Source organism: Sander lucioperca, chromosome 9, assembly GCF_008315115.2.
Source record: "Sander lucioperca isolate FBNREF2018 chromosome 9, SLUC_FBN_1.2, whole genome shotgun sequence".
In the NCBI taxonomy this organism is placed as follows: domain Eukaryota; kingdom Metazoa; phylum Chordata; class Actinopteri; order Perciformes; family Percidae; genus Sander; species Sander lucioperca.
Genome location: NC_050181.1, coordinates 27,452,185 through 27,472,192, shown reverse-complemented (window position 1 = coordinate 27,472,192; position 20,008 = coordinate 27,452,185). Strand labels below are relative to the sequence as shown.

Here is a 20,008-nt window from a genome sequence, read left to right as displayed (position 1 = left end):
AGATGTTAAAGACAAATGCTCTCTGTCAGTCTTTTGTCACATTTGATACACACTGGACAAGAACCCTGATAAGCCCATACTGTTTGGTCGTGTTTGTTAGGTCAATATTAATGACAGGAGACACCGCCATGTTCTGTCATTTAATACAGCCTCCATAAAATGATCAGTAAGTTCTGATCTGAAAATACTGTAGTATAGAAAAAAAAAAATAGGTCTCATGCATGAATCATGTGTACACAGATTTGATCTTAAATTGTGCTTAAGAACTTTTGTGGCATTCCACAATACTTGTGTACTTTCTGCTTGTTTTTTAAGTAAAATCTAAATTCAAGAGTGCCCTAGACCACACTAATGCCAATACACAGAAAAACCAACTTGCCTTTGTGCTGTGAAATGATAAAAAAAGCAAAAAAAAAAGGTCCACATATTTTTTTTCACTTAATTTAAAGTGTTTTCACTTGTTAAATATGACTAGTTCTAGCCTAAAAGGTGCTGCTGGAGATGGATAGCTTATTGGTAAGTGTTATAATGTAATCTAGAACATTTTTTTTTACAAGTCTGTATTATCTATGCTGTCGTTTAGTGGCAAAGCCAGCACAGGTCATGACGGCCACTGCAGGCTTTAGGTAGGAATGCAAGATAATTTAATATTACAGTCTAATCATATTGAGATATTGTGGTCCAGTTTTTGATAGACAATCAATTGACCTTCCACAACATAAGATTAAAAAAATGTGTGTGTTTAACATGTATATGTGTAGGCCTATATATCTAATTCTGCGATAATAGTTAAGATATTAATGTTGTCCTTGTTGCTCACTCCTCCCACTAGGCCTCCTGCTGGCAGACTGCAGTCTCCAGTCCACCCAAACAAAGTTCCTCAGCGGTTCTGAAAGCAGACCGGAGGGATGACTTTCTCCCTTTGGAGTGGGAGGGTCAGCCATACAACAGGCTGGTGTCCACGGTCTACATTGCTGCAGAGGAGGAGGAGGTGAAGTGCTGGTTCAGCGTGTCTGACTACACGGACGAGGGCCAAGTGATACTGTCACTGCTGTGCTACTTCCCCATTGTGGAAGAGCAGAGCGTAGAACAGGAGGAGCCTCAGAAGAAGAGGAAGGAAACCTCCACAGATGAGAGCAGCACTGACCTCTCCAAACGAAGACGCCCCAGACTGTAAAAACTATGTTAGTGATTAAAAGACGACATCCAGGAGGCATCCTCCTACTCTAAACCACCTCAAGTGCCTTAATGCCAAGGAGCATCAAGAAATGCAGAGATCTTCATCCTGTTGGCGTCAGTTCGGCAGCAAACCACAGTGTGCACAGAAGGTCACAATCTGATAAGGCGAGCAGAACATCATCAATCTGGTATCTTTCCAGATTATCTCTGCTCCTAAAATAAGAACGTGATTGATTTCGTACAACCAGAGAAATAGTAATAATATAATAAATAATTAAAACTGAAACCTGAGAGGTTTTATTTTCTTCATATTTTCACCATGGCAGCACCCAGTTTAGTGTGTTAACACATACATTTAGACGGCAACTTAAAGGGCATATTGCAAGTTACATTTTTTACAAAATGAATATATAACCGTGTATGAAAATACCATATAAATAGTTCATGCAGGATTTGAAGTTTTACAAGACACAATGGCACAAATTTAGTAGAAAAAAAGTGACAGATTTTCAACGGTTTTTAATATGCGCTTTTTTCTTTCTACGTCGCGTCATTTGACGTAATGAGAGGGAGTTGTTTGCCAGGCTCTCGTTAGCTCAGTGCGGAGTTGGCTGGTATTTACAACCAGCGATCGTGTGTCTCTGTAGTTTTTGTATTTCAATTTATCATTATCATGGTAAAGTATTGTGTTTGTGGAGGCTGCACAAACTCCAGCCTGTCAGGACATCGAGTCCAAAGGTTTCCTAACAAGAAAAAGGACGGTGCTCTCTAACTACTATTTCTTTTCATTTCGTATGTGCTCCTCCCTCTAACCGGCTTTGCTATTGGCTATTGGTTAGAAGGCTTCGCACATACTCATAGAGCTTGAGTTACATCCAGGTAACTACTATCTCTGGCAACATAGTTTGTACAACAAAGTGTACTAAAGTTTGATTTGAAACAGAAATGAGCCACGATGGGCTCTTAACATTTTCGAGTGGTTTTGTGCAAAAACAAGATTAGGTTTAAACCTAGTATATGGCTGGACCTTGTATGGTCAATCTGCTTAATTGTGGTCAAATTTAGGGATAGTCAGCGGTGGTTTTTATAATGTGAATATGGATATTAATGTTCATCTGTAGTTGTCCCAGTAATTTTGTTGTGTACTGAAGTAGCATCATGTGACATGGTTAAGATACGTTTATGACAAATAATTGAGGACTGCTTTAATCTAATGAACTCAACAATGTAATCATGCTATTTTCAACAACTTGGTCTTCTGGATTACTCATCTGAAGTGTGTAATTAATGTTACTTCAGGTTTACCCCAGGACAATTATGAACCACAGCCTCACGTATTAGTCTTGAGGAGCTGCAGCATTTGTTCATGGACGAACTGAAGTCTTTTTCTGCGAGTGCTCTCGATATAGAAGACGCTGATTATGATAAGTGATAAAATATGCATACCCTGCTTGCCAACCCTTGTGATTTTTTACTGCCCCTCTCCCTGTTCTGGAGTTTCAAATCCTCAGATTTTTACATGATGAAATATCTAAACCTGCTCATCCACTATATTGATTTAGTGACAGATTATCGACAAACAAACTGCTCTGACAATAGGGCATCCCAGACAATTTGGTCAACATGATCAGGAACTCCTAAGAAGGGATGGCCCACTTAAAGTTTCCAAATGAAATCCAGCGTTGGACAAGGCTGCTTACTGTCCCCTTTCCTCTTCCTCCTGGTTATCGATTGGATAATGAAGACCACAATAGCACAGAGGAGGAACGGGGTCCAGTTGCCACTCACGACACAGCTAGATGACCTAGACTTCACCAACCTTGCTATGCTATCACACAGTGGCCACCAAATGCAGAAGAAGACAAGAGTAATAAGGTAAAACAAGGGAAACATCGAGGTCAACACAACACACAAAGACCCAGTGACCATGGAGGGAATAGCACTTGAGGAAGTAGAAGCCTTCACTTGCTTAGGCAGTGTCATTGATGCTTCAGAGCCAGAATTGGCAAGACAAGGGCTTCATTCATCCAGCTGAAGAACATTTGGAGCTCCAAAGAAATCAGCCAGCGGACTAAGCTTAGACTCTACAGATCTACCATTAAACCTATACTGTACTACTCTTGGGATCAGAGACGTGGAGGACAACCAAGAACACAATGACGAAAGTACAAACATTCATCCACGGCTGCCTGAGGCTTATCTTGAGCATTCCCTAGCCAGTTAGCATCAGCAACAATGATCTCTGGCAGAGAATGGGCCAACAACCAGCGGAAGAAGAGATCAAGAGAAGAAGATTGGGATGGATTGGCCAAACGCTCTGGAATACCAAATACAAGCACCAGGCAGGCCCTTAGATAGTACCCCAAAGGCACAAGAAGGAGAAACCGGCCCAAGAACACTGGCGAAGGGACCTCGAGACAGACATCAAGCAGAGCGGGCTGACAAGGTAACTTGTCTTGTCTTAGCTAGAAAGGAAAGCCTGGTACAGATGATTCTGAAGAGCTGTGGTCAACAGCCTATGCTACATGAATGAATGATGATTGTATTTGTATAGAAATAGCCTACATCACTGTTGTTTGTGATTGGTTTTTAATAAATTGCATAGACCTACTTGTCCCACACATTTAGTTGTCTGAAGAGAGAGCGACAGAGACAGACAGACACACACACACACACACACACACACACACACACACACACACACACACACACACACAGAGTTAAAACGGGTACAGCAACAACAACCACAAAAACCATTTATTTAGGACTTTAATCGGCTGATTGATGGGCGATGGCGGAGGTAAAAGCCTGTGTCACACCAATACATTTTGAAAGGGCAACAGCCAATGGGGAAACACCAACACTCACTCCGACCAATGGTTTAATTTCATCACTCACTCTGTGGAGAATTTTGAGTTTATAGGGTTGGTCCTTGCATTCTGCGTGTCCAGACAAAAATCTGACTACAATTAAGGTGGAAAGCTGAACACTGACTGTAGCCAGCCACAGGCTACGGCCACACTACAAGTGGACATGTACATTCCTGCAGCTACAGCCATTTCTGTAGTTTGGGTGATGCTATTGCTGTGGCTGGCAGTATTTATTGGTGTGGCAGCTGGCTGTAGCTATATGACCACAGTTTACAGTTAAAATAAACTACATCCTAACTAGCAACAATACTGAAATACTTATACATGAATACATGAATACTAATCTAACAATTTACTTTAGTATACTGGATAATAGTATAATATTTCGAAAGGGAGCATTCTGCATAATGAGTACTTTTACTTTTGATGCTTTATGTACATTTGGCTGATAATACTTGGCTGATTAATTTTTGAATACAGAACTTTAAATTGTAACAAAGTATCTTTACATTGTGATATTTATATTTCTACTTAGGCCTAAGTAAATAATCTGAGGCTACTTCTATCACCACTGTACTGTGCACATTTAAACCTCTTTCCAACAGGATGACAAGAAGCACATTTTACAGTCTCCTTAAGTGCCTGCCAGCAGATGGTTACTGCTGTGTGGTTATGACCATATACTGTGTAAAACTAGGTTATGCCTCATCCTCAGCTTCTGTATCCTGAGGCAATTACCTCGACCGCTATACCTCGGAATGACTTCACATGTCGCAACACATTCGGCCTGATAAAGTGCGGGTGTTTGAACGAAGAAGCAGCCCTTTAACATTTAATAATAGATTACAAGATTGGTAACCCTTTCTTGATTATGTGTAAACCATCCCAATCAATGATACTGCCATTTGATGATGTGATATATTAGCTATATTGTTTTTTTCTTTTTTAATTTTCTTTGCAACAAGAAAATGTGATCTACATAAGAAATACTATTGAATAAAATAGAATAGAATAGAATGCTTTTTATTGTCACTATACACATGTACAATGAGATTAAAAGCAACTCCTTTTCCAGTGCCAACATGTACGTAAAATAAATATAACAGATAATATAAATAATATAAATATTAAGACAAGAAACAAGGAAATACACATAGATATATAATTTAAAAAAAATAATAGATTAAATTAAAATAGGCTAAAATTAAAAACAATAAACATAATAAAAGAATAACAAAGCAGTGCAGTTAGTATGAATACATAGGGTTTAAAAAGTGGTGACATGCTCTTGAACGCAGCTTTTGTTACGTCTGGCAGCGGTGCTGAATGCAGGTCTTTGATTGGCTTAAGCCTTGTGAGTTGCAGTTTGTTGCAGCCTGAAGTGTGTTCGATGTCGTATCAGCTTGTACTGCATGGGCGGAGCTCTGGTTCTCTTCTATATTATATAGCGCAGACTCCACCCGTACAGATATTCTCAACAACAAAACACGCGCTCATACTCTTACCAAGAACTCGCGCGGAGTTTAGATATTGTACACATATCTGTGGCGGGAGATGTCGAACAGAGGGAGATAAGACAAGATATCGTTGTTTTGATATTTAAAATAATGTCAAAATAAAATACGATAGCAGAAAGAGTTGTGACAATAAACGGCTTTGCTGGAAGACAACACAAAGATGGAAGATTTCGGAATATATGCGGTTTTCGGAGTAAACTGTCCGCCTCAAAGGCTGCTGAGGTAACGTTAACGTTACGATTAACGATTACTTTAAACAGTAGCGTTAACGTTAATTAGTTTATTACCATGGCACATTATTTCTGTGAGCCTTAACGTTAATGTATCTGAACCGCAGCTCGAGTGCTGTTAAATAACGTTACGGGTTTTGTAGGCAGTTATCTGTTGCTCCCATTGGCGCCTCTTCAAATCAGCAATGTTAAGAGAAGGATAACGTTCTTACCTACTTTTCCTGCTCTAGCCTAGTAATTCTGGATAGCAAGAGAGACCAGTATTCCCTTATTTCTTTGTTTTTTTTCCCATGTCAGTGCTGAAGGTTCGTGTAGGGTGTCTGTTGCAGTTCCCCCGAGTGTCCGCCAGGTGGTGCTGTTCAGCAGCGGGCCGTGGGGGGAGCGGATCTGCGTCAACGCTGAGCTCAACGATGCTGACCGGTTCCCCATCACTATTGGAAAACTGACTCCATATAACAAGTATAGTAAAAGCAAATACCGTCTCCCACTGTCACCAAATCTGAACCTAAATGATTTATTGAGTAACCAACACGGACATCTTGTGTCCTGCAGGTGCCTGTCATGGGAGCAGTGGGAAGAGGAGACCTGGACGGACAGCGTCACGCTGAATGTCACTCTGGAAGGAGGAAACCTGGTAAATATCGAGTAAACTCTAAGATTCGGGACTAAATGGCGTACTGGGAGTCGTCAAACAAACAGCTATAAGAAGTGGTTATTTTGTTTCATGGCAATACCCAAGACACATGAGTATAAGTATGGAAATATAACACAGTATTCCTTTGGCAATCAGGCAATATATCCTTTATAGTGTCTAATCAAAGCGGTTTGGGGGTAAAATGACATTATTTATGTATCATGGTAGACAAATTAGTGTCTTGACTATAAATAAAATCAAATCTGTAAGTGTGTTCCTACACAAGGATTCAGTTATGGATAATTGTGTTTTTTTCCGTCAGGTAAAAGCAGATTGGTCAGAGACGGAACTCCTGTCTGTAAAGGAATACACACCAAAGGTAATCTGTGTGAATTATATACTTTATAATACTAGTATCAGAAATCTGCCATTTAGACAGCAAAATCCCATATCAAGAGCTGATAATTGTCCTGATGTCAAATCCATGACTTCCCCTAACTGTGTACCAAATTCAGTAAAAAAATCATCTTTAATGCTACATGAGATAAGAGTTTTACAGATGGAATGCAATCAAAAACTTGTCTTAATGCCTGTGTGTGCATTTGCTATAGATAGTTGTACCAAATCAGACAGTCGTATTTTAAAAATCTAATTATTATACTTAACACTTGTCAATACAACGTTTGTAAGTGTTTACTTACTTTTGTATTTTTTTCCTACATTTGGCACAATGCCTCTTACAGCTTGCCTCTCTTTTCCAGTTTACTCTTGGAATCATATTTTAAACAATAACTTTTTGCTAAATAATAAATGACATCCGGTTGTTGACCGTCCCAGGACATTGTGGCTCCCCTCGCAGCCCGGGAGCTCAACGGCAAGAGGAAGAGAGAGCGAGTGTCGGAGGAAGACAGGGACGAGAATAAGATGACGACGAGTGGGCAACAGGAGAACGTGTGTCCAAATGGCACCGTGGAGAAGACCACACCTGTGCGAAAGGCCACAGGTCAAACCAAGGGGGGCCAGAAGCTGTTCAGTAGTGGAGCAGATGCAGCAAAGGTGAAGGGAACAGGTGAGAGATATAGCATGCTGTGGAAGGAGAACTTGATAATGTTGTTGATAATTGTCAAATCCATGACTTCCCATAACTGTGTACCAATTCAGTAAAAAAATCCTCTTTATACTGTACATGGTGTGGAGGAGTAAAGCATTTCCTTGTGCGCTCTTTCTTCTATCACATCTCCTCCACTTCATCTCCGTTCCACAGCTAATGGAGCAGGACAGGTGCAGGGGATTGTGGGAAGAACGCCTCCTCAGAGTGCAGCCAGGACAAAGAGTAAGCAGGCCAAGACTCCCACACAGACTGGTGAGTTTGTGCATACAATCCATTTTTAGTTTTTTTTTCTATCTTTGCTTCTTGTAGTATTTATTCACCTTTTTAGTACACTGATGCGCATTGTCCACCTGAGGTCACAGGAATATGTTTTCTGTATACAGAAACTTAGACAGGCCATGGTGCACACAGGTATTTGTAGGTTACAACAACCTGGGCACTGTCGGAAAATACCCTTATTCCCCTATTTGGCAACAGTTAGACACAAAGCTCAATTTCACTCTCATATTTGTCTTTCATATATGAAACTGGAACTAGGAGACGCTAAGCTTAGCATAAAGACCCGGAACAGGGGGATACAGTTAGCATGGTTGTGTCCTCTCAGCACCTCTTCATATCCATCTTCTTCCGCTTATCCGGTAACGGGTCGCGGGGGTAGCAGCTCCAGCAAGGGACCCCAAACTTCCCTTTCCCGAGCCACATTAATCAGCTCCGACTGGGGGATCCCGAGGCGTTCCCAGGCCAGGTTGGAGATATAATCCCTCCACCTAGTCCTGGGTCTTCCCCGAGGCCTCCTCCCAGGCCACCTCTTCATATCTATAATGCTTAATTGAGGCCTTCAGTCTTCACTATGGGCATATAAGGCCTTGTTGTTAGAGGTCTCTGAAACGTTCAAACTTCGTTTGATGTTGGCCTGTGTTGACATTTTGACGTCTGTCCTGAGGTTGTGTGTGTGTGTGAGATGTTTGTGAGACTTCAACTCGTGTAATAACAAATCTCTGGTTGTCCTGCAGCCCCATTGGTCAGCCCGTCAGGTCGCTGGGGTCAGACTCTGTGTCCCATCGATGCTCTGACAGCTATTCTGATTGGAGGCCAGGGATCCAGGATGCAGTTCTGCAAAGATCCCATGTGGAAGCTCTGCACAGGTCTGTCAGTCATAAACAACAATCAATTCTTTCTTATTCTCTGTTTCATATAAGGCTCCAGTGAAAAATGTGTTCAAGGGGATTTTAATATTGGTGGATCCACTTCAGAGTGTCCTCATCTGTGTCCAACAGAGGACATGTCGTGGTTTGCAGCGGAGACTCTGGCAGAGGGTCCGACACCCGAGGCCAGGATCGGCCACACAGCCGTCTACGACCCGGACTCACAGCGGATCTTTGTGTTTGGAGGCTCTAAGAACAAGAAGTGGTTCAACGACGTTCACATCCTGGACACACAGAGCTGGAAGTGGACCATGGTGGAGGTGTGTGTTCTCTCTCTCCCCCCAATACCATTTTTGCTGCTTGTGCTCTTTCTTCATGTCCTCCTCCCCTCTCTCGTCTCCTCCAGGCTCAAGGCAAGGTCCCTCCTCTGGCCTACCACAGCTGCAGTATGTTTCGGGGCGAGCTGTTTGTGCTGGGAGGAGTGTTTCCGTGTCCAAACCCAGAGCCAGACGGCTGCAGTGACTCGCTGTATATCTTCGATCCCCACCTCTCCATCTGGTACCAGCCTATTGTAACTGGCGACAAGCCATCCCCCCGCTCAGGGTAAGATGGTTTGATCCAAATGTCATCTCAGCACGTCTGGCTGGCAGTCCTTTTATCACACACATTTAATCACTTCATTTTGTCCCTGTCTTATCCTCCCTCTTTGTTTCACTTCCAGCCACTCTGCGTGTGTGATACAGGAGAGGAAGATCTATGTATTTGGTGGATGGGACACTCCTGTCTGCTACAATGACATGTACATGTTGGACCTCGGTAAGCCACACACAAACTGTACACACACACGCACACACCCACACAAGGCACATATATATGGATAAAGGTGTTAAATACACTGCATGCATTATTAAAATAAAATAATGTGTTTCTTAGGTCTGATGGAGTTTTCTGCTGTGAAAACAACTGGGAAAGCCCCCTCTCCACGAAGGTACACAACTAAACACCCAAACACACCTAGCTTAAACTGGTCTGGATATTGTACCTCAGTACTTTGCAGCGCTTTTCTGTGTTATTTAATGTGTGTGTGTGTGTGTGTGTGTGTGTGTGTGTGTGTGTGTGTGTGTGTGTTACAGCTGGCATGGCAGCGCTGTGCTCTCAGATACAAAGTTCTTGATCCACGGAGGTTACAACGGAAACAACGCTCTCAATGACACCTTCATCTTTGATATAGGTTAGAGGCAGCTCACAATTACACACACACACACACACACACACACACACACACACACACACTTACATACAACGTACAACTCTGGAAGAAGCCTTGTTGACCCTTAGAAGCATTGGTTAACATAAATATATTAAAGTACATCCAAGACTTGTCTCTTGTTTTAAGCAAAAGACAATCCAGAATGCCTGTCTCATTTTCTGCCGATTGTCTTATCAATTAATCAGCTCACCCGTTGCAGCTCTAATTACAGCAAAGTATGACATTATTATACTCGTGACATTATACATTTTACAGTATTAACCTCATCCCTTTTGTCTTTGTTTCATTGGCTCAGACACCAACAGCTGGACGGAGGTGACGCTCCCTCAGCTCTCCATCCCCAGGGCGGGGCACTCCATCATCACCATGGAGACAGACGGCCACCGGCGTTTCTCAGGGAAGGATGAAGACGTGGATATGGACGCAGGCTCCGTCAGCAGACGCCTGCTGGTGTTCGGAGGCGGAGACAACGAGGGCAACTTCTACTCCGACCTGACGACTGTCGCCGTGGAGGATCTGCTCGCTGCTATTTAAAGAGAGTGAGTCAGAGGTGAATCCTCACTCCCTGACTGCTTGTGAAGCCATTTTAACACCCCCACAGATCCTTTATTATTTATATTCCTATAGTTTGTCTAGTTTATAGTCTATAGTTTTTTTTTTAAAGGTTTTAAAGATGTTGGAATTGGGAAGTGTACGGTTTAGGCATTTCTTGAACACAGATCTGAAAAGTTAAGCTTTGTTCCCATGTAGTGCACAACAGGAATATGAGAGCTACTTTTTTAACGAATTAATTAGTCTTGCATTGCCAGATCTATCTCCATAGCACTGTGTCAGTGCTGGAGTATGGTCTGGCTGCACGAGTTAACATTCTAAAATAGGGGGAAAAACACTCTTGACCTGTTTATTTCTTTAAACCAATCGCCTTAGGCGGTGCTAATCACCAGATACAGCGACAGTGCCCTTGCAAAATAGATAGCGGAAGGGGAGGAGAATGCCTGACGTGCCTGGATGGTTAGACCTGAAACTGTACAGCCGGTAAGCCAGGCGGAGCAATGATGTTGGTTTAAACAAACATTTAAAAAAATATTTTAGTCATCAAGGACATGAATCAAATGTTTTATGTACATAGTTTAAAGCTTTTCAACTTGTTCCTCAGGTCAAATGTATATTTTTGTTTCTGATACATTTAACTGTCATTTCTTTTACTAATGAATAATTGGGGCTTTTAGAAGCCTTGGTATGTGGGATATTGTTTCCTCTGGATAGCTGCACGTGCATTAACTCTGTCAGGCTCAAAAACATGTCATCATTTCCAAAATCTCACTTCATGTTCCTGTGCATTTGCACTTGGCTTCTTTCTTTACCTAATAATAAACATTTGATTTTCTACACTGTATTTTAAGCATACTCTTCCTTTTTAAGTTGACATGTGCAGAGATGTAGACAGTTAAACCCAACTTCAACTAGCTTTTCCATTTGCAGAATAGTGAACCCACTGTTTTAGTCTGACATAAGACTTTATACCAAGTAGTGTCCAAATGATGTCATTTAAATGAGGTTTGACACCTTAAACAAAAAAAGGTCCATTAATAGGGGCTTTCCGACCTGAGGGATTTTTGCAGTTCTTAGAACTAAACGTTCCTAGAACACCTTTTTCGTCGTGTTCCAACAGGAAAAATTTGGGGACTTTTAACTTCCTCTGGCCTCAGTAGCGTACTTTTTTTAGCTCCTACTTCAGAGGAGGGTCTTTTCCCTTTTCCCTTTTCCCAGGTGTACTTGATTGGTCGAACTTATAAGTCACGCCCGCTGCCAACTCGGAACTTGCAGACAGAGCAACAACCAACAACGGGACATTTTTAACAATTTTCACCATCTTATTCATCTTTAAATTCACTTCTGACAACGTTTTAGGCGAGAAATTAATTGTTTAGATTTTGGATATAGGCAGTCTTGCGAAAATTGATGCCGAATTGACAATTTGGTTCAAAGTTTTTGGAGTTGAGAAGCTCCATGAAGTGAGGCGACAGCCAGCAAGCGCCTGCCCCGGCCTCTAGCTCGTCGCTCGGCCAGTCATGCTCAGACACCTCGCGGTAAGCTGGAGGTCTCTCAGACCGCTCTCGTAAATAAGAGGCTTTTATTTTGCCGTTGACGGTTTGTTTGTTTGAATATCACAACACATGTCCGTCATAAGATTAACGGGAACCTGTGGTTAACTGTCTTTTTGGAGTTAAACTCCACAAGCGTATCCTGCGGCTCACCGGCCGTCACTCACACACACACAGTCACACACACACACACACACACACACACACACAGTCACACACACACGTCCACAGCGCAGCAAGCAGAGGCGGGGTCTGTTCCGAGTATAATAAAGCCCCGTCTGTGTTGAGCAAAACATTACGTGAATTACTATGAGAATGGACGTGCATTTAATATAGGAAAAGTGCACAAGTATTAGCATCATTTGTTGTTGTATGTGGCGCTAAGGTCTAGTGACAATGCTATAAAGACCGTTGCCGTGCTTGCATCACTCCCTTATCCCTCCTACCAGTCCCTATGGCCACTTGGCCAGTGGGAATGCAAACGGGAAAAAAGATTTTGGGGGAGAGTAGTTCTTAGAACTGCTTAGAAGTGTACTTTTCCTCTAAAAAGTACAAGTACTATCCGGTCGGAAAGCACCTAATAACAACCCTGTTAGCCCGGCAACTCAACACTAACATGAACTAATGTCAGACTAGAGTAACACTGATGCTATCTTCAATAGCCAGAGCTAAATGGAGACATTTTAATAAAATATTAGTGGAGCCCGAGAGGGATTATCTTCCTTTCTGCTGAACAGCTGATAATGATGTCATGAATGTGGCTGTTTTTTTTTTAAAACTTTAATATATTCATTGGATTATACAGCCAGTTTTGGTGACGGGAGGTTTACGCGTAAATGTTTCTATGTTTGTTCATCCCCCAGAGCAGAAATCCTTATATAAACTGAGTGGGTAATTACATTCTAAAAAAAAACATAACATCAGATCAACTTTATTGATCCCACTTGAAGCGCCACAGCAGCAAAAGCACAAGAACCGATACATATATTATATAAGTAACTTTAAAGTAGTAGAATGCATAAAGAATGTCTGCTATACACAAAATGTGGCATGAAAAAACTAAATATAAACTATTATTGAGACATTAATAACAAATAAAGTAAGGGGGTTAAGAAGTTGCACAATTTATAATAAAACAAAAAACAAATTGCACTGTGGGGGACTCGATATGGTTAAATTTGACCACTCGCACAATAATATAAATATGAATTTGACTCCTACAGGTCTGTGATTTCCTCCAAAGGTTTCCTGGAAAGAAGTATGCAATCTGGTTCTAATCCTAGTGAAAATAGACCATGCTCTGAGACAGATTATAGGTAGATGTTCAGTTTTTTTTTTTTTTATAAGCATCTGTTGATTTACAGAGGAAGTCATCACTCCATGAATGGTACGCACTTCACTGCAGTGTTGTGTGACGATAAAGATGTCGATCATCCTGATCATTGTCATGCAGAGGGAGTCCTCAAGAGCAGAGGCAGGGGACCCCAAATAAAGATGGCATAAAAACTTGACATTAAAACCTCACAAGACAGATGGTACTTGCTGCTTTGTTGTGGCAAATGATTCAACAACGTTGGTATCTTACTAAAAACAGACTAACAAATCTGTTGCAGGCCATGAACCTGGTTTCACCCACTCCGTGGCATTTCCTCTGGTGATACAAAGGAAAGCCTGGCTTCCTAAAAAGTTCCATCGAAAACAAATCAGTTTCCACATTTCCCTTCAAAGACTTATACTTTTCTACTTGATTCTTTCACTGCGAATCATAAAATATTTAATGCTCTTAATGGGCAACAAAACAAGTCTTCATTACTTTGACTTTTTTGAGATTTCAGTTATCTTAAGTACATCATGTTATCACTAATTGTGATTGTAGCACAGTCTTTACAGATTCAGCCTGTTTTTGGCCTTGCTTCTTACAACTAAGTTTGCCCACGCTGTGAGTCAGCACCTACTAAATTGTCAGGTTAAGTACGGATATTCTCACTCATTTCTGTGAGTGTACAAATATTTTTGTTTGTGTCCTCTTCTATAATAATGGCCGATGGCTGTACATTTTGTCTCAATAGGTTACGGTGCAATTTTATATCAGCACTGAATGATCTAGACCAGCTATATCAGGGCAAAGTGCTCCTTATTGATGGTGTCAGCAATATTATGCAATGTTGGCCTAAAGCAGTGGTTCCCACCATAGAATGTATAATATTAATGGACAGTGCATGTGTGACGTCACCCATTGGTTTGTGGAGATCTGCTATCCGTCGTCGAGTTTGCCGTTACAGGCGCAGCCATCCTGGTTGCGGATGTGACGCAGGGGGTGTCACGCCCTAAAACACCCCCTGCTTTATCGCCAATTTTAAAATCAACGAGACCATAATTCAAAAAATGAACATCATTCTGTATTGCAGAAGACTTAAAATTAACGATTGAGACCATAAACTCATTATGAAAATGTTTACTGAGGTAATAAATTAAGTGAGAAGTAGGTCACTTTCTCATAGACTTCTACAGAAACCGAACTCCTTTTGCAACCGCACGTGTCGCCCCCTGCTGAAATTCAGATAGAATGCAGGTTTAAGGCACTTCCGCATTTGCAGCACTTCGTCGAACCGGATGCTTTGTCCATTGATATTAAGTCTCTGGTTCCCACCCATTTTGTCTGACAGCCCTGTCAGAGCATTAATCATATACTGTACACTATTATCTTCATACCAGACATATTGATCCTTGAATGATTGATGTTCAGGCTTGGTGTCTTGTTTGGTACTTGTACTGTTACAGAAGGTAGACATTTTAACCATGTGTTATCATTTTCCATCTCTATTTTGACTTCTCTGCTAACTTTAACTCGCCAACAGCAGCAAGTGGCGTTCAGGTGTTAGAGCTGACTCCGGGTGATGGGAGTCCTGTACAGTCAGCCTGTTGTAGCTGACAGTTCATTGGTTATTGTGACAATAAATCTACTACTCACTGAAGGTTGTTCGGAGAAACAATTGTTGCAAATCAATGATCGTGGCTAAATATGAGGTGTTTTCACTTGATTTATCTGATAAGACCTGTCTGACCCTCTGATTAGTTGTGTTGCACCTGTTAGGGTGGGAGAGGTTACACCTTCATCATTCTCATTGGTTCATCAGGTTTAGTGACATGATGTAAATCGCACACAGCTCCACCCACCTTCAACCCGAGCAGAAGTTTAATTAGACTGAATAATTGTGTGTTGAGCCTTTCAATGATTTTTGCCTCAATGTGATAAAGTACTTTAATTTGTTAGGCATTGACACAGCTTTTAATTGATTATCCAGAAAATATCTTATGTATATAACATGATGTAATGTGTTAGTTTGAGAGAAAAGGACATATACCGTGATAGAGGATTTTTTTCTCTCCATATTACCCACCACTAATGTACATCTACAAATACATGCAATTACAGTAGGTTCAACTCCAAATATGAACTGCCATGATCACAATTCAATTGTAAGTCACTTTTATTGGTGACTAAATAAAGTAAGAAAGTTGACACTGCAGAAATAAGATGGATATGTCATCAAGCTCTATGTGGACTCCCCAGAAAGTAATTCTTTTTTTTTTTTAAAGATTATTTTTTGGGAAGCTACCCAGGCGCCCAAAAGTAATTCTCTTTAAACACAAAAAAGGTCTGACTGGTGAGTTTGTGAGTAATATGCCTTTATTATTAGACTATATGTCGCCACACATTTTTTTTTTTTTTGTAAATCAGAAAAGAAATTGTGTATAATTCTTTAAGAATTGCTTTAATTTCTCCCCAACTTTGTTCAATAACTGGCTTACTGAAAGTGGAATCACTGGTAACAGCTGGGTGCTCCAATGCATTTGAATCATACATGTGACAACATAATAGAGAATAAAGAATAATGAAGATCTGCATAGTGCCACCGAGTTTCCTAGACTCTTGTCGAGATAAACTGAAATGCGAAAAGGCCGGAGAGACAGCCTGATGGTGATGTATTAACAGTCTGGTGATGTGTATAGGATGCCAGAGAAAATGATTGGCTAACTATTAAAAACAACTGTCATTAAAGCCTCAATCTGGCCAGATACTGTTGGCACTGTGAAATAGGAGACTGGAGATAAAAAGGCTGAGTGTTTTTTTTTTAATGTTCATCCAATGAGACTCCCAAATCAGCTGCAATTAACAGACTACAGTTCAACCTCCTACTCAAGAGTGTTATTTCTTCTGCAAAAATATGGCAGCCAAAAAATGAATTTTCACACAAATATTTATGGGACACACAGCAGGAAATTGTCTAAGGATAGGCTGAGGGATATACTGTATGTTTTATTTAGATAGATACTCTGTAATATATTCAGGCATCCTGCAGATGGCGACACTTTAGCATGTTCTTCCCAGCAACAAACTAGACTTTTACCTAAACAGCTCCTGTAAAATCTGTAAAAAAAAAAAAACAGAGTCATTGAGTTCATGTGGTATATCGTTTTGTGAACATTCTAATTTCACATTTTCCACAAAGCACTGGTCACTAAATACAGAGTGCGGGTGTCATCCGCTCTCCTGTGTTCCACTGTCAAATTGGACATGCTCCAATACGCTGAAACAGAAAAAGAGGACATATTCTGCCAAGTCTCTTGGATTGGTTTGAGTGTATACTGATTGATAAGTTGCAAAAAAAAAAAGGCCCGGTGATTCCCTCTGGTACAGTAACTAGGCTACACTTTTTTGCACTGAAACCCAAGGTGTTTGTTTCCTGTAACAGTGTATGTACCCCTATGTACACTCCTTCCATCATCAGGGATGTGATTTTCCCCTTGATTCATGGGGAAATCCTGCCAGTTGGATGCTCTCCCAGTCATTACTAACAAGCCTCTCATACCCCTTCATTTCCTGATTTCTTTTTTTTTATTTTGTACATAACATCCTTGCATTGTGCGAATGGCGAATATTTGGTATTGTGGCTAGTCTCTGCAGACCTCCTGATTGACTGAGTTCACACATCACCACTTCCAATGGCAGCCATATTATCTTCGTCAGTCCATGGCTGTTGCTAAGTAACTTGAAAATGTCTCTGCCAGCTGTCAGCATCTCACAGTCACATTTGTGAGTACATAGAAATACAAATTACACTTTATTTCTACAGCTGTGATTGCAATGAAGGCATATTATCAACCACATCAGAGTATAGTTAAATAATGGACTATGGCCTCATTCAGATAAAAATTATGGGGATAATGGAGAAGAAATATATATTTTCCACTAAAATTCTGCAGCTAACGAAAGAAGGATTTTATGGAGTAATGATTAAACTACCCTTCAACCAGAGGATCTCCAGTGCCAGCAAATGTCACCCTGCCTGTGAGCAAGGCACTGTTTTCACTACAACCTCATTGGTGAGCTGCTCTAATATAGGACAGTAACACTTTGACTAATCAGCAATGAATATCTGAAAAGATAACCACCTTGGGAAAACTGAAAAAGTGGGCAAAGAATCAAAACTATAAACAGTAAATACCATAGATACTTGAAAGTTTAAAAAAATGTGTATTATTTTATTTAAAATGTCTTGTTTTTTTATTGTTTTAATCTAAATTGAAAAGTGAATTTGTGTTACACTTCATGTACTAGTAAAATACATTATTATTTCATAGTAAGAAATAACAAGCCATGCCCGGTTTGCCAAATTTAGGCTTCAGGGTTAAAGTTTTCTGTGTATTCTGTTGTTTCTATAATTTCGTACTGTGGTGTAACACTGGCTTAATGAATGAATGCCAAAAAAAAAAAAAAACACGAAGTTGGCTGTCTCTATATATCTCTCTATCTCTATACTATAACGGCAATGCTATACAAACAATTAATTACAAACAGTTAAATAGTTACATTTTTACATCTGTGTTGATTTTTAGTAATTCACATGTCACATCAGTCCGTCACATTTAATACAGTAACAGTTGTTTTTATTATAAACATTAATGCATTCACAAATTGTTTGTCGACCCCGGGGCAAAAATGTAGAACTATAGATTTGGACACAGGGCCACAAGATATATATATAATTAAGGACCCAGATCATATTGTACTTAAGTTGAACAAATTTGCAAGTAATCAAATAACCAAAAAAGCAACTGACACAAATGTGAATGTGGGGCTTTTGGGGCCCCCGGGGATCTGGGGTTCTGTCTTCATTGAGCTACATACACAATCTCCTGCACCTGCCATTTACCAGCCTGGAAGAGTCGCGGTTACCGGTAAAGATCGGAAAAAGACGAGTAGAGCCGAACGCACAACGAACCCCCTCCCTCCCTCCCCAATCCTTTCAGTCGTGGTGGTGCAAGCAGCCATGTTGCCGCGAGCTTGTTCCGGTATCAGGGCAGGATCGTGCGCATAGACTGCAATCGGGCGCAGCTCTTCGGCTCTCTCCCCCTGTCGCCCGTGACACGCACCTCCTTAACAAGAAAACCCCCGTTTACCGATAATGGATTTTACAACTTGATAAATCTGTCTTCCGTCGGCTGGTCTTGGGGATAATAGCAGTCGGTGTACCGACGGGACGAACACTGCAGTGCAGCACTGTTGGACGACCTTATTCCAATCACGCAGCACAAGGAAGAGCGCCGGTGATTTCCGTGGATTTTGAGTTTTGCGGGTTGCTCTGTGGCCGCAGGAGGATCAGCAAACTAGCGAGCTTGCTTCGAAAAAACACTGAATTAGCTACATGGGCTAATACTGGCTTGCGCAACAGATTAATTCGTGTTTTTCACCTGCCATGTGACCATTTTACATGGTGCTGCTTTTATTTTAGGGTACCCTACCCTGGATATCTCGCTGGGAACATTTTGAATTGTTTTGTGTGAGTTGAAAAGGTCGAGACCTCGCCGGGAATAACTTTGGCCTGAAAGTTTTGTAGACCCCGGACCTGGTTTCAAACCTGAAAGGAAACATCTGTGCCACAGAAAAAAAGAGAAACAGGCGTCGACACTGCGTTGTTAAAGTCAGACGTTAGTTAGCAACCTTACAGGTTAGCATGCTAGCCACCTAATTGAACCTTGTCTTGTTCAATACAACCATTGCCACAACTTTTCCTCAAGCTAACCCAAGTAGCTAGCTGGCCAAAACGCCCGAGCATCAGGTTGGTAACTCACTGCTCACCATCGACACTGATAAATGCTAATTGGGAACTGGATGTGTTCACACAAAGACCGAAGCTAAAGAAGACATTTAGCTTTTTCCTGTTTTATGCTTGTTGACAAACATGGGACGTACGGTTGCTGCTAGCTAGTTTCTAGCTAGCTAGCTAACTCGGCTAGCCGCTGATGTGGGATTCAACTTGTTGATTCACGGGCTATCTGTCGTGCTGCTAGCTGGCTAGCACTGGCCATCTGGAACTGGATTTTTCCTCTACCATAAGCTAGCCAGATTTTAAATGCACAAAAGACACTAAAGAATCGTTTTTGTTTCACTGTTCCTTTCCCCTTTTTGGCAACTTCAAGTCTTTCAAAAATGTCAACAAGGACCCCACTGGTGCAAGTCATTGAAAATTCGACCGGGCAGGTAAGAATCTAAGATAATCCTCCAATTTAATGGTATAGTTGATATTTACCCATACATCTACCTTAGTGTGAAATTTGTATCTGCTGTGGTGAGAGGCCCTGTTTGGCCTTCCACAGTCTCTGGTTGTCTCTTTGCTTTTTCTCTGTCTCTGTTGTCTTTGCCACACAGCAGTGATTCACCAGCTTGCCTACGCACTCACACTGGATTTCCCACTCTTTGCAGAGTAGAAGAATAAATTTAGGTTTCTGTTTAGTCTGTGTGTTAGGGCATGTCCTCCTACTTCACTTTTCAGTACTTTGACCTGTTGCAGTACAGACAACCCAGTTAGTTCCACGTGAATGCTATAGAGTTGACAGTACAGAAGCCCAGCATCAGCAAATCAGCCCTATGCATTATTATTT

General features: G+C 41.2%; 2 protein-coding genes and 1 long non-coding RNA gene across 14 annotated transcripts in view; 2 read left to right on the top strand and 1 right to left on the bottom strand.

The window, feature by feature from the left end:
* Positions 1-50: 50 nt before the first annotated feature.
* Positions 51-19,815, bottom strand: LOC118495957. Its single transcript, XR_004898419.1, has 3 exons — positions 19,803-19,815; positions 12,491-12,493; positions 51-178 (listed from the first exon to the last, which is right to left on the bottom strand). It is a non-coding gene; the product is annotated as an uncharacterized LOC118495957 (long non-coding RNA).
* Positions 5,526-16,811, top strand: LOC116042259 (kelch repeat-containing protein). The gene is made up of 14 exons (XM_031288373.2): positions 5,526-5,788; positions 6,094-6,255; positions 6,349-6,430; positions 6,753-6,809; positions 7,268-7,499; positions 7,695-7,793; positions 8,555-8,686; positions 8,819-9,006; positions 9,093-9,289; positions 9,408-9,502; positions 9,620-9,674; positions 9,820-9,917; positions 10,252-10,586; positions 16,799-16,811. Exons 1-13 carry the CDS (start codon positions 5,727-5,729, stop codon positions 10,488-10,490), a joined length of 1,698 nt encoding a protein of 565 aa, XP_031144233.2. The 5' UTR covers positions 5,526-5,726; the 3' UTR covers positions 10,491-10,586; positions 16,799-16,811.
* Positions 18,376-20,008, top strand: part of mark2b (MAP/microtubule affinity-regulating kinase 2b) — a 58,888-nt gene continuing 57,255 nt past the window's right edge. For 8 of the 12 annotated variants that reach the window (XM_036005719.1, XM_036005723.1, XM_036005726.1 and 5 more), the window contains exon 1: positions 18,376-19,607. In XM_036005719.1, coding sequence (XP_035861612.1) covers positions 19,557-19,607 — 51 coding nt within the window. In that variant the 5' untranslated portion in view covers positions 18,376-19,556. The remainder of the gene's footprint in view (positions 19,608-20,008) is intronic. The other 4 variants (XM_036005721.1, XM_036005717.1, XM_036005725.1 and 1 more) reach the window with 1 other exon arrangement.